Genomic DNA, 15,100 nt, shown 5'->3' on the forward strand with positions numbered 1-15,100 from the left:
AGTAGAAGCAAAGGGTAGACCTGAAAATAAGAGAAAAGGAGTACCAAGTGGATGAATTGGTCATGGTATATCTAAGGAAGGAAATATTTCCTGTTGGAACCTACAACAAACTAAAAATGAAGAAAATAGGACCATGCAGAATTGTGAGGAAATTTTCAGCAAAAGTATATGAGGTTGAATTGCTAGAAGGGATTGGAATATCACCTATCTTCAATGTTGTATATTTGTATCCATACAAAGAGGAAGAGACAGAGCTACAGGAGGAAACTATAGAAGATGAACTCCAAACTTTGAACTAGGAATAACAAATGCCAAAGACAGTTAAGAGAGAGGTGAAAGCTGTTTTGGAGAAAATAGTATCCAAAAGAACTAGAGGACAAGTTTATTTTCAATATATAGTCAAATGGAAAGGAAAGCCAGGGGAGGATGCTAGTTGGTTCACAACAGTAGAGTTGCAGAAGTATGGAGTAAGCCCTGAACGTCTGAGGGATAATTCTTTTCACCCCGGGAGTCTGATGCAGGAGCATCTAGACTTAGCCAGCAATGTGATGGTTTGTTCACATATTGAGGCTAAATGAGTTGATTTTCATTGACCTGAGTGGTCAAAAGTCAGTTTTAATTGAGAAGGTTAGATCTCTCGAACATGATCTGTATCTCATTATTGTAATAGTTAGGAAATTGTCTTATTTTAGATTAAGGGATAAGTGGTTAGCGTAGGTGTGCAATGGAGCTTGAAAATAGAGATTTGATTGTTAGAATGATTGAAATAGAGATTGAGTTATTAATACAGTTACAATAGGATTCAAATCATAAATAGAAGAAAATGTAATGAAGAGGGATTAGCTAAGATGATCAAGATTTGAGTGAGAGGCGAGAGTTGAGTGATAGAGAGGGTTTTGAGATTGAATTAGAGGTCTGTTAAATCGCTATAATTGAGCATGAGGGCCAAGACTTTGTAACTATTATTATATGGAATGAGTTTGATTTAGTGTGTGTATGTGTGTTAATCCTGGTGAAAACTCTCATTTATCTCTATGTATTTTCATTCTGAATATAAATCGGTTATTTCTCTTTTTTCTTCACATTTTAACTATAAATCTCAGTGTTTATGTGCTAATCATGGTCAATAGTATTAATGGTGGGGTTAGAAGAGCACATAAAGGCTTGATTGTGGTTGAAGACCTGCAATCAATCTTAGCCATTGGTCACAAATTCAAGCTTTTGAGTCACAGTGAATGGCGAGGTTTTCCCTGTTTTTAATCCGTGTGGTAGTTGAAGAGTCGCTAGCCATAGGATTTGATGGACTCCATTATCCAATGGATACTAGGTTTTAAGATGATCGGTCGATAGTCTCAAATCCAGACCCAAACTCTTATAGACCAAGAGTTTAAGAACCATATTGGCTCCATACGGGTGGTTAATTGTCGCAAAAGTTCCCTAGGCGATATCGTTGTGAACCATTGGAACTAGCATGCTTTGATCAACAGTGTAGAGTGAAGCACCTATGCAAAAAGAGAAATTCAATGTGGGAAGTCAACGTGGGACCAGTTACTGTTCAATTGTTGTTGTTCAATCGCTGTTCAGGTGCTATTCAATTACTAATGTTCAATTGCGGTTCAATTGTTGTTCAACCACTGCTGTTCAATTGCTATTCAGTTTTTGTTCAATCGCTGTTGTTTGTTTGCTATTCAATTGCTGTTCAATTAACCTCCTACATCATTATACCACAGTCCTAGATGCAAAATGTATTATCATGAATTGCCTTGTCCAACTTATTTTGTTCCTTCAAGGTTTCATTCTCCTATTTGATGTTAGGCCCCTATACTGCTAGTGTAACCCATTATTGTTATTAGTACAACCCCCTTATTATATTGATGTACCCATGTCGTGCCCATATTGTTACTATTGTTCTTATTGTGCCCTTACATTATTATTGTTATGTCGGCTCTGATTATATTATGACCCCTTAGACTCCTATATATAGAAAGGTGGTCTTTTCATTTGTATCATCCAGGAATTGTTCATTTATGTAATGTAAAGGAGGTTTCCCCCTCGAAGAGGCTGAATTATAAGGCATTGATATATCTTTTCTATCATTTTCTTGAGCTGGTTTCATAACATTTGGTATCAGAGCTTTGGATTCTAGGGTTTCACTGCTCCAAATAGGTCATCGTGGCATTTTCGCTATAACGTTTTTTCTACAATGTTTCAGAAGAAAAAAAAAAAACCCATTTGAGATGAAATCGCACTGAACCTTGGGTCCGAAGTTTAGAGCTTTTTGCACTATATTTGCGGAGATATGATCTGAGGAAGTTGGTATTTTTTGCAAACTCCTGAATTACATTCCAAACAGGTGACCTGGGGAAAATCGTAATAACTTTCTCTCTGTGCATCGGATTGAAGTTTCATAAGAAGATACAAAAAGAGGACGGACTGTAGTTTCCTGTGTATATTTTTCAGAGTCTAAGGTCAAAACAGTGACACGTGGCACTTCCTACAAGTTCGCTCTTCTGAAAAGGTATATAATCAGGTCATCTTGGGAGCTTGTGCATAACTCTTTCTTGGAGAATCTAAATTCGATCAGACTGGTGGCATTGGAAAGAGGACATAGAGCGCTACTGTAGGTCGCAATTTCAGAATTGGGAGAGCCAAAATTATAGAGTTATAGTCATTTCAATATCGAGCTCCTAAAATCAAGAAAAGGTAATATGAGGAAGTTTGATGGCAAGGATTCAGTAAATTGGATACTGCAGATGGAGAAATATTTTGATCTACATGGTGTACCACTGTTACAAAAGGTATGTATTGCATCATCATATTTAGAACCGGATCAATTTTTATGGTATAAAGGGCTTTGTTCTCGTAAACAACTTGTTACATGGTCAATTTTCACGGAGGAAATGATAGCAGATTATGAGGATACAAAGAGAAACACCTTCTTTAGAGCAACACCACAACAATTGGAAAGAGTAAAAGGGCTTTGTTACATAGTGGAAAGTAAAATTATGGCAACACGGAAGTCTACCCCTCACAACTATAAAGATGGAAGTGTTGTTTCTCCTAGCCTTTCCCACAACCTACAAGGGTTACACCACAACAATTGGAAGAAAAAAGAGAAAAAAGGTTTTGTTACAATTGTGATAGCAAAAGCTCTAAAGGTCATAAGTGTGCAGAAAAGATATTATTTTACATAGAGTATGAAGAGGACAAAGAAAAGGATCAAGAAACATCAAAAGAATATGATATATGCCAGGACCCAACCCCAGAGAAAGAAGAAATGAATCAGACCATATCTTGTAAAGCATTGGCAAGAATTACCACTCCTCAAACTCTAAATATAGAAGGACATATCAAGAAGAAAAAGGTGCAAGAAGTGAAATATCACATCGAGAAAGAAGAAATGAATCCAACCATATCTTGTAACTCATTGGTCGGAATTACCACTCCTCAAACTATCAAGATAGAAGGACATATCAATAAGAAAAATGTTCAAGAAGTGAAAGATCACATTGAGCATCAAGAAATGAATTCGACCATATCTTGTAAAGGATTGGAAGAAATTACCACTTCTCAAACTCTAAAGATAGAAGGACATATCAAGAAGAAAAAGGTTCAAGCAGTGAAAGATCACATCAAGCATCAACAACAAGTTCTCCAACTTTTAAAGGATAACACCACTTTGGTGCAAAATCGAATGAAACAACATGAACAACAGGTAGATCAACATCGTAGTGAAAAATGTTTTTATGTAGGTGATTGGGTGTTTTTACTGCTACATCTCAAGCAAGCTATTTATGAGAAGGAAATGTTGGCAATACTACATGCACATAAGAAATGGCAACCTTACCGAATGGGAAGACACTTCAAGGTAAAAATGGATCATGATAGTCTTAAATACTTTTTAGAACAACTATTATCTTTAGAAGAATAGAAAAAATGTGTCACAAATATGTTGGGTTATGAATTTGACATCATATATAGAAAATGGAAGAAAATTTTTGTTACAGATGCACTCTCAAGAATGGATGAGTATGTGGAAGCATTGTTTTGTGCTATTTCTATTATCCAACCAGGTTGGATAAATGAAGCAAGGGATGAATGGAAGAAGGATGAAGAAGTATGGCCACTTATTCAAAAGTTGCAAAAGATCCCAATTCAAATAATATTGCCAGAAATTGAAGAGGAAGGAAAAATAATATTGGAACCTGGAGTAGTCACAGAAACAAGAACCTGACAACTACGAAATCGATCAATTTTAGAGTATCTCATCAAGTGGAAGAACTTACCCGCTGAAGATTCCACATGGGAGGACAATTATTTTATACAGAAGCATCAAGAACTACTCAAGCATTGAGGACAACACTTTTTGAAGGAGAGGGGCATGTTAGGCGCCTATATTACTAGTGTAACCCCTTATTGTTATTAGTACAACCCCTTTATTACTATTGTTATTATTGTGCTCTTACATTATTATTGTTATGTCAGCTCTGATTATATTATGACCCCTTAGACTCCTATATATAGAAAGGAGGTCTTTTCATTTGTATCATCCAAGAATTGTTCATTTATGTAATGTAAAGGAGGTTTCCCCCTCGAAGAGGCTGAATTCTAAGGCGTTGATCTATCTTTTCTATCTTTTCTTGAACTGGTTTCATAACATTTGATATGTTTGTTCAATATGTCTAATTCATAAATTTCCTGTTTGAGAGAGTCAATTAGAGATTTTTGTGGATCGACCTAAGGTTCTGGATTCATTGAGGCACTTTTCTTCTCCATTGATTCTATATAATCATATATTTGTTGTTGCACTGGGTCTATTCCTGGAGATCTTCTACTTGGGCTACCTTCAAAATGATGGTCAAGATAATTTTTAGGACTGTGTGCAAAAGGGATTTTAACAGGAGCAATTTCTAGGGTTTCATCTTCTAAGTTTATGAACTCTGTTCCTTTTGACAATGTTTTCTTTACCAATCCTCAGAGTCTAGAGTTTCTTCTAGGTTGTGGATGACTTACATTCTCCTCCTCTATGACCTTTTTCTCCATTCTTATTTTTCCTCTTGCCTTGATTTGCTTCCCAATTTTTGTCAATTATCCAAAGATCAATTTTTCATCATATTTCTGTAACGAAGACTCAGGTTTGTCTTTAATAGTTATACCAATCTTCTTTCTTCTACTTCTTCTAACATTATCTTCTTTGGGTGACTCTGGTGCTTCTTGGAAATGGTTTCTAATGAGGAAATTATCCCAGGTATCTCCTATGCCTTTTAAATGAAACTCAATTAGTATCATTATCAACCCATGATGGTACATGGCTGTATCTATGAAATCTATTTTCTTTTGCACATTTGAGGTCACCCTTCTTAAACTACTTAGCGGGAAGAAAGGAAGATTGATTTCTCCGTTTTGTAGGAAATTCATCAGTAAATGGATATGGTAGACATACATGCAACCAAATCTCCCCTCACAAGTGATAAATTTCTGTAATATCAAAAGCATGTTCCTCCACTTACTTTTAAGAGCTAAAATGGGAATTCCTTTTATAAAAGTAGAGACATCCATACCCGGGTTCTTGAGTATTACTTTCCATGATTCACCTTGGAATTCCTTGTTTTTGAACCATCTTTCACCATGCCTTGGAAGTTCTATAGCCTCGGTTATGAACGACTCAATTACTACAAATTTAATATCTCCAATTTCTACCTATGTGCCATCAAAAGATCTAGGAAAGGATTTTGTGATTTCTTTATGAAAACCATCAAATTTCTCGATGAATTTGAGCCATCCAGCCTTCCGCAACATTTATTTGAGCTATGGGTATCCTTCCATATACTTTGCTCCTACTGGTTCTGATCTGACAACGAGCCCCATGCCTTCTACTACGCAAAGTTCCTCAAACTTCAGAATTACCCTTCCTAGTTTATGAAATGGACTGACTGCAAATATGGTGAAAGGAACTATGGGTTTGCATGAAATAAGTAGATAGTAAGGGTTTTGGAGAAACGTGGACAAGTATGTCACTTCGTAGTCATGACCATTAAAAACAATGAGGGAGTTAATTATGGACCGTTATGTGACAAAATATGGAGGATGTGGCAGATATGTAGTACGATAGTGATTGCAATCAAATCCAATGATGATTTGTTAAGGAAACATATGAATGCCCATATTATACATACTTTATATTCTAATCTTGCTATTTAAAATAATTTTTTTCACTTTAACTCTTAGAACTCAACCTTTTCGTTTTTTGTTTTCTTTGATGTTGATCCGCAGATACCCTTCTTAGCATATCAGTCTTTAAAACAAGATTGTTCAATTCCCTGCAATCATCATTTGTTTGGAACAGAGCTACGGAATGAGATATGGTTGTAGAATCAAATTAGTTGCGAAATGGAATTAGCTGCAAAACATGATAAAGATGAAATATGGCTATGGAACATGAATGTGAAATGAAATGAAAATGGAATATAACAGTGAAAGGGAATGAAAGTGAAGTGAGATGAAATGAAATGAAATGAATTTGCAGATTAGGAACTACAAATGAATGTAGCTTTATGTCACTACTTATTACAGAAAGAAAATAGGAAATATAGGATGTCAGAAATCTCTAATTTTCACCTTGTATTTCCTGTATAAGTAAGCCAATGAACAATTGGTTTTTAGACTTATACATTTTATTTATATATATTTTTATGTTTATATATATATATAGATATATATATATATATATATATATATCTATATATATATATATATATATATATATATATATATATATATATATATATATATATATATATATATATATATTTTTTCCACTGGAAAAATCAGTAACTTTCATTAAATTTGAAAATTACATATAGCAGATGCCGAGGCATTACTTGTATTGTTCATACAAAAAAAACAACTTTTCATAGTGTTGTTCTGTAGTCATCAATCAAACTGTTCTGTGTACATTCATCTGTCTGTGCTTAATATCTATAAGAAAGTTCTATTTATATACATATTCCATGTTCTATGTACTTCTGATATCCAAAAAAGAAACAAAATCGCCATAGCCTATCCATTGCTGGGACTGTTGTCCCTTTGATCTCTTTGTTCTATGAATGGCCTGTGGTAAAACTGATGCACCTCTGCTCCATTCTGCTCCACTGTTATCCACTCGCCTCGGGGAAGTGACGAGGCCTATTTGGATAATTTGTCAGCCTCGCTGTTATGCTCTCTGTAAATATGCAAACATGAGCAATGGTTAAAAGCTGCTTTGAGAATGAGTGTATCATGTAGCAAGTTACTGAGAGTGTGTGTATGACAATTAGTGATATTGTTGATCCAGTTTATAACCACCATAGAATCCCCAAAAATATTGATGCTGGTATGCTGATGTGTTAATGCAAAATGGAGGAGGCTGTGTACAGCAGAGAGTTCAGCGAAGTTGTTTGTTCCATTGCCTAAGCCTATTTTGACAAGGAATCGGTGGTGTTCATTAAGGTGCAGAACAAACCCCCCGCCACATCCTTCCTGATTAGCTGCTCCGTCGAAAAATGCCCATGGGATGGTTCTGTCAAATTTGGGCATAGGTTGAATGGATCTCGGACGAGGGGGAGGAGGGTCCAGGATCTCATGATATGCTGAAACAATGGAGGCTTCTACCCTGCCCCATGATATAATTTGATCCTCAAATATGGCCCGATTTCGGGCAAGCCATATAAACCAAGTAGCCACAGGTGGAAGGTTTTGTACTTTGGTTCCCGGGTGGCTGAGCGACCAAGTATCCCAAGCATTCCTGATATCATTTCCTCTCCAAATTACTGCAATTCCCAGCTGGTTGCATATGTTATTCCACAGGTTTATGATTACAGGGCAGAGAAGGAATATATGATCCTGAGTCTCTGATGCACTTTTGCAGAAAATACACCATGATGGGCCACATAATGCTCTGTGGGTGAGGTGTTCACCTGTGGGCACATTGCCATAAAGAGCACACCAGAAGAATAGTTTGGACCGGGGAGATGCCTTCAGCTTCCAAATAGCATGCCACCAAGGCTGTATCACCTCAGGCATTCTATGAGATATGAGCGCAGTGTATCCCAATTTTGGTACATATATACCATGGTCGGCATAGCACCAAATGAGTTCATCCAGGCCTTGCTTAATTCGAACATGAGATTTAGATAAGGCCTCCGTGTATCGATCCCATTCCTGGTGCCATTGGATAGGGAGGTTCAATTGCTGAGCAGATTTCCAGGCTTGAGAAAAAATATCCGTGCGCTGTTGGTCTGCAATTTGTGCAAAATGCCGAATATCTTGGGCCTGTAAATGCAGTAAAAGGTCTGGACTAAGAATGTGCCTACCCCCACAGTTAATCCAGGGATCCAAACCAATTCTGCCCGTCCACCCATCATTTATGCGCCAAGCAAGATTGTTCCGGATGAGAGGAAGGGATAGAATTAAGGCCTTCCAAACCGAGGAGCATCCCGATGTTGACCAGGTAGGTAAGCGGGCCCAGTCCAAAATATTATGAGGCCAAATGTATTTAAAATAAACTACCTGTGTCCAGAGATTTTGTCTGGTCAGCAGTGTCCATCCCATCTTGGCAGCCAGTGCTTTTGCAAATTCAGGCAGTTCCTTGAGCCCCCATCCCCCCCACTTTTTAGGCAGAGAGATCTTCTTCCATCCGATCCATGCAAACAATCTTTTGTCCTGATTCCCATTCCAGAGATATCGATTACAAATTTGTTGAAGTCTCCCCAGGATGTTCCTTGGGATCCATGCTAAGGCCATCCAGAAGACCGGGGTGGCTTCTAATACAGACTTAATAAGCACCAGTCTCCCAGCCCTGGAGAGATATCTGAAGCTCCATCCTGAGAGTATTTTTTCCAATTTGGCAGCCAGCCAGACCCAGTCAGCAATCCTTTGACAGGTAGGTTTCAGATTAAATCCCAAATATTTGAATCCTCTATCCAGGGGGTAAACTGCATATGGAAAGGATTGTAAACCAATATGTGTCTCCTGTACCGATGTGCGGGCACAGGTGATGGTAGATTTAGTCTGATTTGACATCATACCAGTGGCAGATGAAAAAAGCTGGAGAATCCTTGAGAAAGATCGAGAGTCTCGAACACTGCCATTTAGAAGAATGAGGACATCATCTACAAAGAGTAGATGAGTGAGATAACATAGGTCAGAGATGCGAAGTCCCCCAATATCTCCAGACCTCTTTGCAGCTTCCATAAGTCGACTGAGACCTTCCATGACCAGCAGGAACAGGAGGGGTGATAGAGGGCACCCCTGCCTCAGACCCCTGCCTGAGTGAAAAAAGTCTGTGGCCGAGCCATTGATAAGTATACTGAAGGATGGAGAAGTAATGCAGGCCATGATCCAGGTTATGAAAGCATGAGGGAACCCCAGATGAATGAGGATCATTTTGAGGTAGAGCCAGCTGACACGGTCAAAAGCTTTAGACAGATCAATTTTTAAGAGGATGGCTTTTAAGTTCTTCGACCATATGGAATGGAGGGCTTCTTGAGCTAGTCCAATGGCCTCATGAATCTGTCTGGATTCGAGAAAAGCAAATTGCTGAGGGGCGATAGAACGGGAGAGGATAGGCCTGAGACGATTTGCAATGGTCTTGGATATGATTTTATAGAGGTAGTTACATAGAGATATGGGCCTGTAGTCATCAAAGGATGCCGGGGAGTCAGATTTGGGGATGAGAGCGATAAAAGTGGAGTTGATGGCATGGTAGATTGATCCAGTAGATCGGCTTTCTTCAACCACCTGTAGTAGGTCCTGTCCCAATACATCGAAGAAGGCGGTGTAGAATTCAATGGTCCATCCATCCGGCCCAGGGCTTTTGTCTTTTTTGAACCATTTCAGAACTCCTTCCAGTTCTTCAGCAGTGACCGGATCAGTTAAAGTCTCCACATCTTCTTCCTCTACGAACCTCGGGAAATGATTAGCCACATTGATAATATCAAGTAGATTTTCATCTCGTGTGCTCCTGTAGAGGTTCCTGAAATGGGTGATACCTAGCTGAGCGAGCTTATTGAAATTGTCTGCAATATCTCCATCCGGTGTAGGGAGCTTCCAAATAGTATTAGATACTTTTCTGCATTTTGCAAAGTTATGGAAAAACTTTGTGTTGTCATCCCCAGCTTGTATCCATAATGCACGACTCCTTAATCTAATGGATTCCTCTCTCTCATTGAGGATCTTTGCTTTTTGATTCTCTAGGTCTATAAGCTTACATTTCTCAGCAGCTGATATGAAGCCCTGCCCTCTGTCATCAGTGAGAGAACATAAATCCGCTTCAATCTGGGAGAGTTGTGCAGATTCCCGATCCCTTTTCTCCCTTGCCCAATTTATTGTCAAATGCTTGATTTCAGCCAAGTTCCTGCAGAATCCTTTAGCAAGAGGAACCGAGTCATTGATGGGGTGCGAGACCCAGAAATCCTTAATCAGCCGGATATAATCCTGATCCTTCAGCCAAGAGGAATTGAATTTAAAGGGCGCCTTGGGCTTCCTGAATGGACCCTGGATCTCCAGGTAGATAGGATTGTGATCCGAAATCCCCCCAGAGCCAACCCATTGACGATAGAGATGAAGGCGCTGCAGGAGAGGACCCTTTAATAGGAATCTGTCAAGTCTATGAGCAAGTGCAGCATCCCCAACTCTTCGGTTTCGCCAGGTAGGTAGGAGTCGCTGCAAAGGAATATCCACAAATTCAGATTGCTCCAGCAGATTGGTCATATAATCAGAGATAGAGTCAATTTGTGCCTCTGTGCCCCAAGACTCCCTGAATCCCAGGGAGAAGTTGAGGTCTCCTCCAATAATGACATTGTCTTCATTCAGCAGGGGGAGCTGAAGGGTGTTCCTCCAGAATGATTCTCGATGGGAGCGAGGAGCATATATGTTAACCAATCTGAGATCCATGCCGAGGTCAGCCGAGAAAAAGTCCAAACCAATGAACCCTGCTCCTCCCTAGGTAGATATAGGTTTGATGGAACGAGGGTTTAATCCAATGGCTAGCCCCCCCGATCGTCCCACGGCATCATTTGCATAAAAACTCCATCCTGGGACCAAAGCTTGCAATATACGAATAATTTGTTCAGCTGAACAGAGGGTTTCCTTAAGCATGATAATGTCTATAGGCTCAGATTCAATGAGCCTCTTCATGGCTAGTTTTTTGGAGGAACTAGCCAGTCCTCTGCAGTTAAACGATAAACACTTCATGGGGGAACACCTCTCGGGGTGTGTCCTGCTCTAAGAACCCCGTCAATGGTCACTTGCCGGCCAGAGACCACCTCTGCCCCAGCTTGTTTGATGGCTTTAGAAAGATGGGATTTTCTCCCTCTGGAGTTCATCGATTCCCCCTCAGGAAAGACAATGCCCAAACCCGAGTGACCAACAGCCGAGTCTTTTGGAGTGTTCTGAGATCGGAGGAAATATGGGTGTGGAGGGGAAGAAGGGCGAGGAGGGGAGTTAGCCACATGAGATGAAGAAATGATAGATTCAGAGCAAGTAAGCGGGGATGATAAAGTGCAAGGAATCATAGGAATGTGTGTAGGACCAGAGATATGAATACCATCAAATGACGAATGCAAAGAAGTGGTAAGAGTAATAGGAATCGTACCCGCTTCTGCCGCCGAACGAGCCCTGGTTTTGGGTGGCGAGGATCTCCGGAGCCCATCATCGTCCACAGGGGCAGAGACCGAGGGGGCTGTTCCAGCAGAAGGAGGTCGCGAAATAATGGGGGAAGCCGTCCTGGTAGATGCCAGAGTACCTTTCGCCGAGTCTGTAGCTTTCTTGTTGAGTGGGCAATCCTTCGCGAGGTGTCCCACCTTATGACAACGCCTGCATCGAAAGGGAACCCCTTCATAATCCAGCAATTGTACATGAATGCATCTTCCCCATTGTAGCGTGATCTGTTCTTCAAGCCCATCTCGTGTGTCCAGATGAACCAAGACTCAAGCAAGTGTTCGATTCCCGGATTCCACATAGGTGCGGTCATAATCCAAATATGTCCCCAGGGCATTGCCAACCCTGATAAAAACTTCCTCGTCCCAGAAAGGAATAGGTAATCCAGGTAGTCTTACCCAGATTGGACCGGCGCCGAGCTGCTCGCGTTCTGGATCGAAGAGGGGATTCCAGCGTTTGAGGAGTACCGGGGCCATTTCGATGTGCCAGTATCTCCCCAAAACAAGATTTGTAAGGCAGACCTTGGAGAATTTTAATGAGAACCATCCTCTGGGGAGGACATGAACTTCAGGAAGATCGAATAGTACACCACCCCAGATCTCATTGACCCACATATCAAGTCTCTGTTTAGAGTAAGATCGGCCCCTGACGTGCCCTACCAACACTGTGTTCGCGATGTCCATATAGTCTCCCAGAGGCTTTGCTTCGTCGAACTTGATCGAAATATCCCTCGCCGTCGACCTGACACACTTAACCTTCTTTATGCCGGTGCGGGGGGCCGACGGGTGATCCACCAGCGGATTAGAGATACCTTCCCGGGGGCTAGGGTTTGTGGGAGGAGAGGAGACAGCGGGCGTCTCAAACCATCCGGATGGTCGAACGCCTGAGACAGATGGATGAGACACCGGAGGTGGTCTCGGAGGAATGTGGAACACCTCGGGGATGGACGCCAAAGGGTCGAAAGCGGGCGATGGGGGGGTATTGGAGGCCAGAAATTGCAGAGACCCAGCTGAGAGCGGGGGAACTTCGAACGGCGGAGAGACAGGAGGAATCACTGCTGCAGAAGATGGTGTGGGAGCCGGAAAATGTTGATGCGCCAAGACAGAAGAGGAAGCGGAGTGGGATGGCTGAGAGTGAGAAAAATGAGGGATCCCGAAAATAATATTCTCCGGCGAGGGGTCCGCTGAGTAGTCCACCGCTTCCTGCTCCCAGTCATCCATAACTGTAAAACTGTCGGAGACCGAAAGGGACAGGCGAGGGTTCCAAAGTGAATGCAGCAGCTGGTAGCAGGACCGTGATCATGACCGCCGCGTAGCTGTCGAACCTATGCCCTATGAGCCGCCGTTGAAAGCTGAAGCCCCATCGAAACCGCAGGTTGCTGTAGAAACCCTAACCCTTCCCTTCACGCGCTCCTTCCATCCCGAACTGAGGTCTGTATATATATATATATATATATATATATATATATATATATATATATATATATATATATATATATATATAAGAAAAACTAAGTTAGTGGAGAAGAAATTCTTCTTCACCAACTTCATTTCAGTGTTATCTTGGAAAATTATGACAAAATCCTCCCTTGAAATTGTCTTATGATATATCTTTAACTGATGACCATTCACAAGAAGAAGTACCTTTCTCTCATCTATTGTCCTTATTCTCACTACTCCATTATTAAAGACTTCTTCAATCTCATATGGCCCAAGCCAATGAGTCTGAAACTTCCCTTGAAAATCTTTGAATTTTGAATCAAAAAAAAGTGCCCAATCCCCTGCTCGAAAATTTTTCTCCTTGATAGACTTATCATGCCATTTAGCCCTTTGTTGTTGGATTAAATTGGTTCTTTGAACTGCATCTTTCTTGAGTTCATCAAGCTCATTGAGTTGTTCCCATCTATGTTTCTGTGCTTCTGATAAATCCAATCCCAATTGGACTGCCATCTTGAAGGTTCTGATTTGAAACTCTATAGGGAACAAGACCTGCTTCCCATAAACAAGCTCATAGGGAGTATGTCCTGTTGTGTTCCTCCATGTAGTTTAGTAGGCCCATAAGGCTTCAAGAAGCCTTTTTTCCCAATCTCTTCTGTGTAGATGTATAGTCTTAGTGAGAATTCCTCCAATCACCTTATTGGTAGATTCAACTTGACCATTTGCTTGTGGATGGTAAGGAGTAGACTTTCTATGTTTTATTTTTTATTCTTCCACAAGTCTCTCAACCGTTTTATATGTAAATTGAGATCTTTGATCTGTCACTATTTCTCTTGGAACACCAAAACGAGTAAAGATGCCCTCAAAAAGAAAATTAACTATAGATTTTTCATTAGCAAAAGGTAATGCTTTAGCCTCTACCCATTTGGTGACATAATCAGTGCATACCAAAATATACTTCTTTTGTTTAGATGGAGGATTAATTTGTCCAACAAAATCCAAGGCCCATTTTTCAAAAGGTTCAATGAGTACCTGAGTTTGTAGTGGCATTTCATTTGAAGGAGTAGGTTTCCCTACCCTTTGGCAGCTGTCACACCTTTTGACATATTCTTTGGCATCTCTGAAGATGGAAGGCCAATAATATCCTAAATGAAAGATTTTATAGGCTATCCTCTTGTCAGCAAAGTATCCACCACAAGGTTCATCATGAAATGCCTTAAGAATTTCAGGAATTTCATCTTCTCGAACACATCTTCTGATCATGAGATCTAGACCTATTTTATGCAATTCATTAGTAATCCATGAGTAACTTGCACTTGTTTGAATGATTTTTCTTTTCTCCTTAGGAAACAAATGTGAAGGTAATTTTCCTGCGACTAAGTAATTAGAAATATTTGCAAAACAAGGGGTTTGAGTAGTTACTACAAAAAGATATTCATCAGGAAATTTATCTTCAACTGGAGTGTCATCTTTGATATTTTGAATTCTAGACAAGAAATCAGCAACTGTGTTTTGTTTTCCAAGTCTATCTAAAATAGCGATGTTGAATTCTTGCAAGAGTAATAACCATCTTGTAACTGTACCATTAGTAATAGGTTTATTCGTTAAGTACCTAATTGCATAGTGATATGTATGAACAAAGGTTTCATATCATGTTATGTAATGTCTGAACTTGTTGATAGCATGAACAACAGCTAAGAATTCCTTTTCAGTTACAGTGTAATTTAACTCAGTGGAAGTCAAATTCTTGCTTGTGTAATAGATGGCATAAGGAATCAAATATTTTTGTCTTAATACAACTCCCAGAGCTGTATCTAAAGCATCTGTTGAAATATAAAAAGGTAGTTTCCAATTTGGACCTCTTAATATGGGTGCCTTAGAAATTTTTTCTTTCAAAGACTCAAATGCTAACTGGCAATTAGGATTCCAATTGAATTCACAATCTTTGGTGAGCAATTTGAAGAGTG

General features: G+C 40.0%; 1 protein-coding gene across 1 annotated transcript; it reads right to left on the reverse strand.

Annotated features, from left to right (window-relative positions):
- Positions 1–7,185: 7,185 nt before the first annotated feature.
- LOC149173844 (uncharacterized) lies at positions 7,186–10,932 on the reverse strand. The gene is made up of 2 exons (XM_089426844.1): positions 9,869–10,932; positions 7,186–9,346 (listed from the first exon to the last, which is right to left on the reverse strand). Exons 1-2 carry the CDS (start codon positions 10,930–10,932, stop codon positions 7,186–7,188), a joined length of 3,225 nt encoding a protein of 1,074 aa, XP_089282970.1.
- Between the last annotated feature and the right edge of the window lie 4,168 nt (positions 10,933–15,100).

The sequence above is a fragment of the Pinus tabuliformis genome, chromosome 4_2, assembly GCF_031772625.1.
Source record: "Pinus tabuliformis cultivar Carrire ecotype Pingquan chromosome 4_2, CPIR1, whole genome shotgun sequence".
Classification (NCBI taxonomy): domain Eukaryota; kingdom Viridiplantae; phylum Streptophyta; class Pinopsida; order Pinales; family Pinaceae; genus Pinus; species Pinus tabuliformis.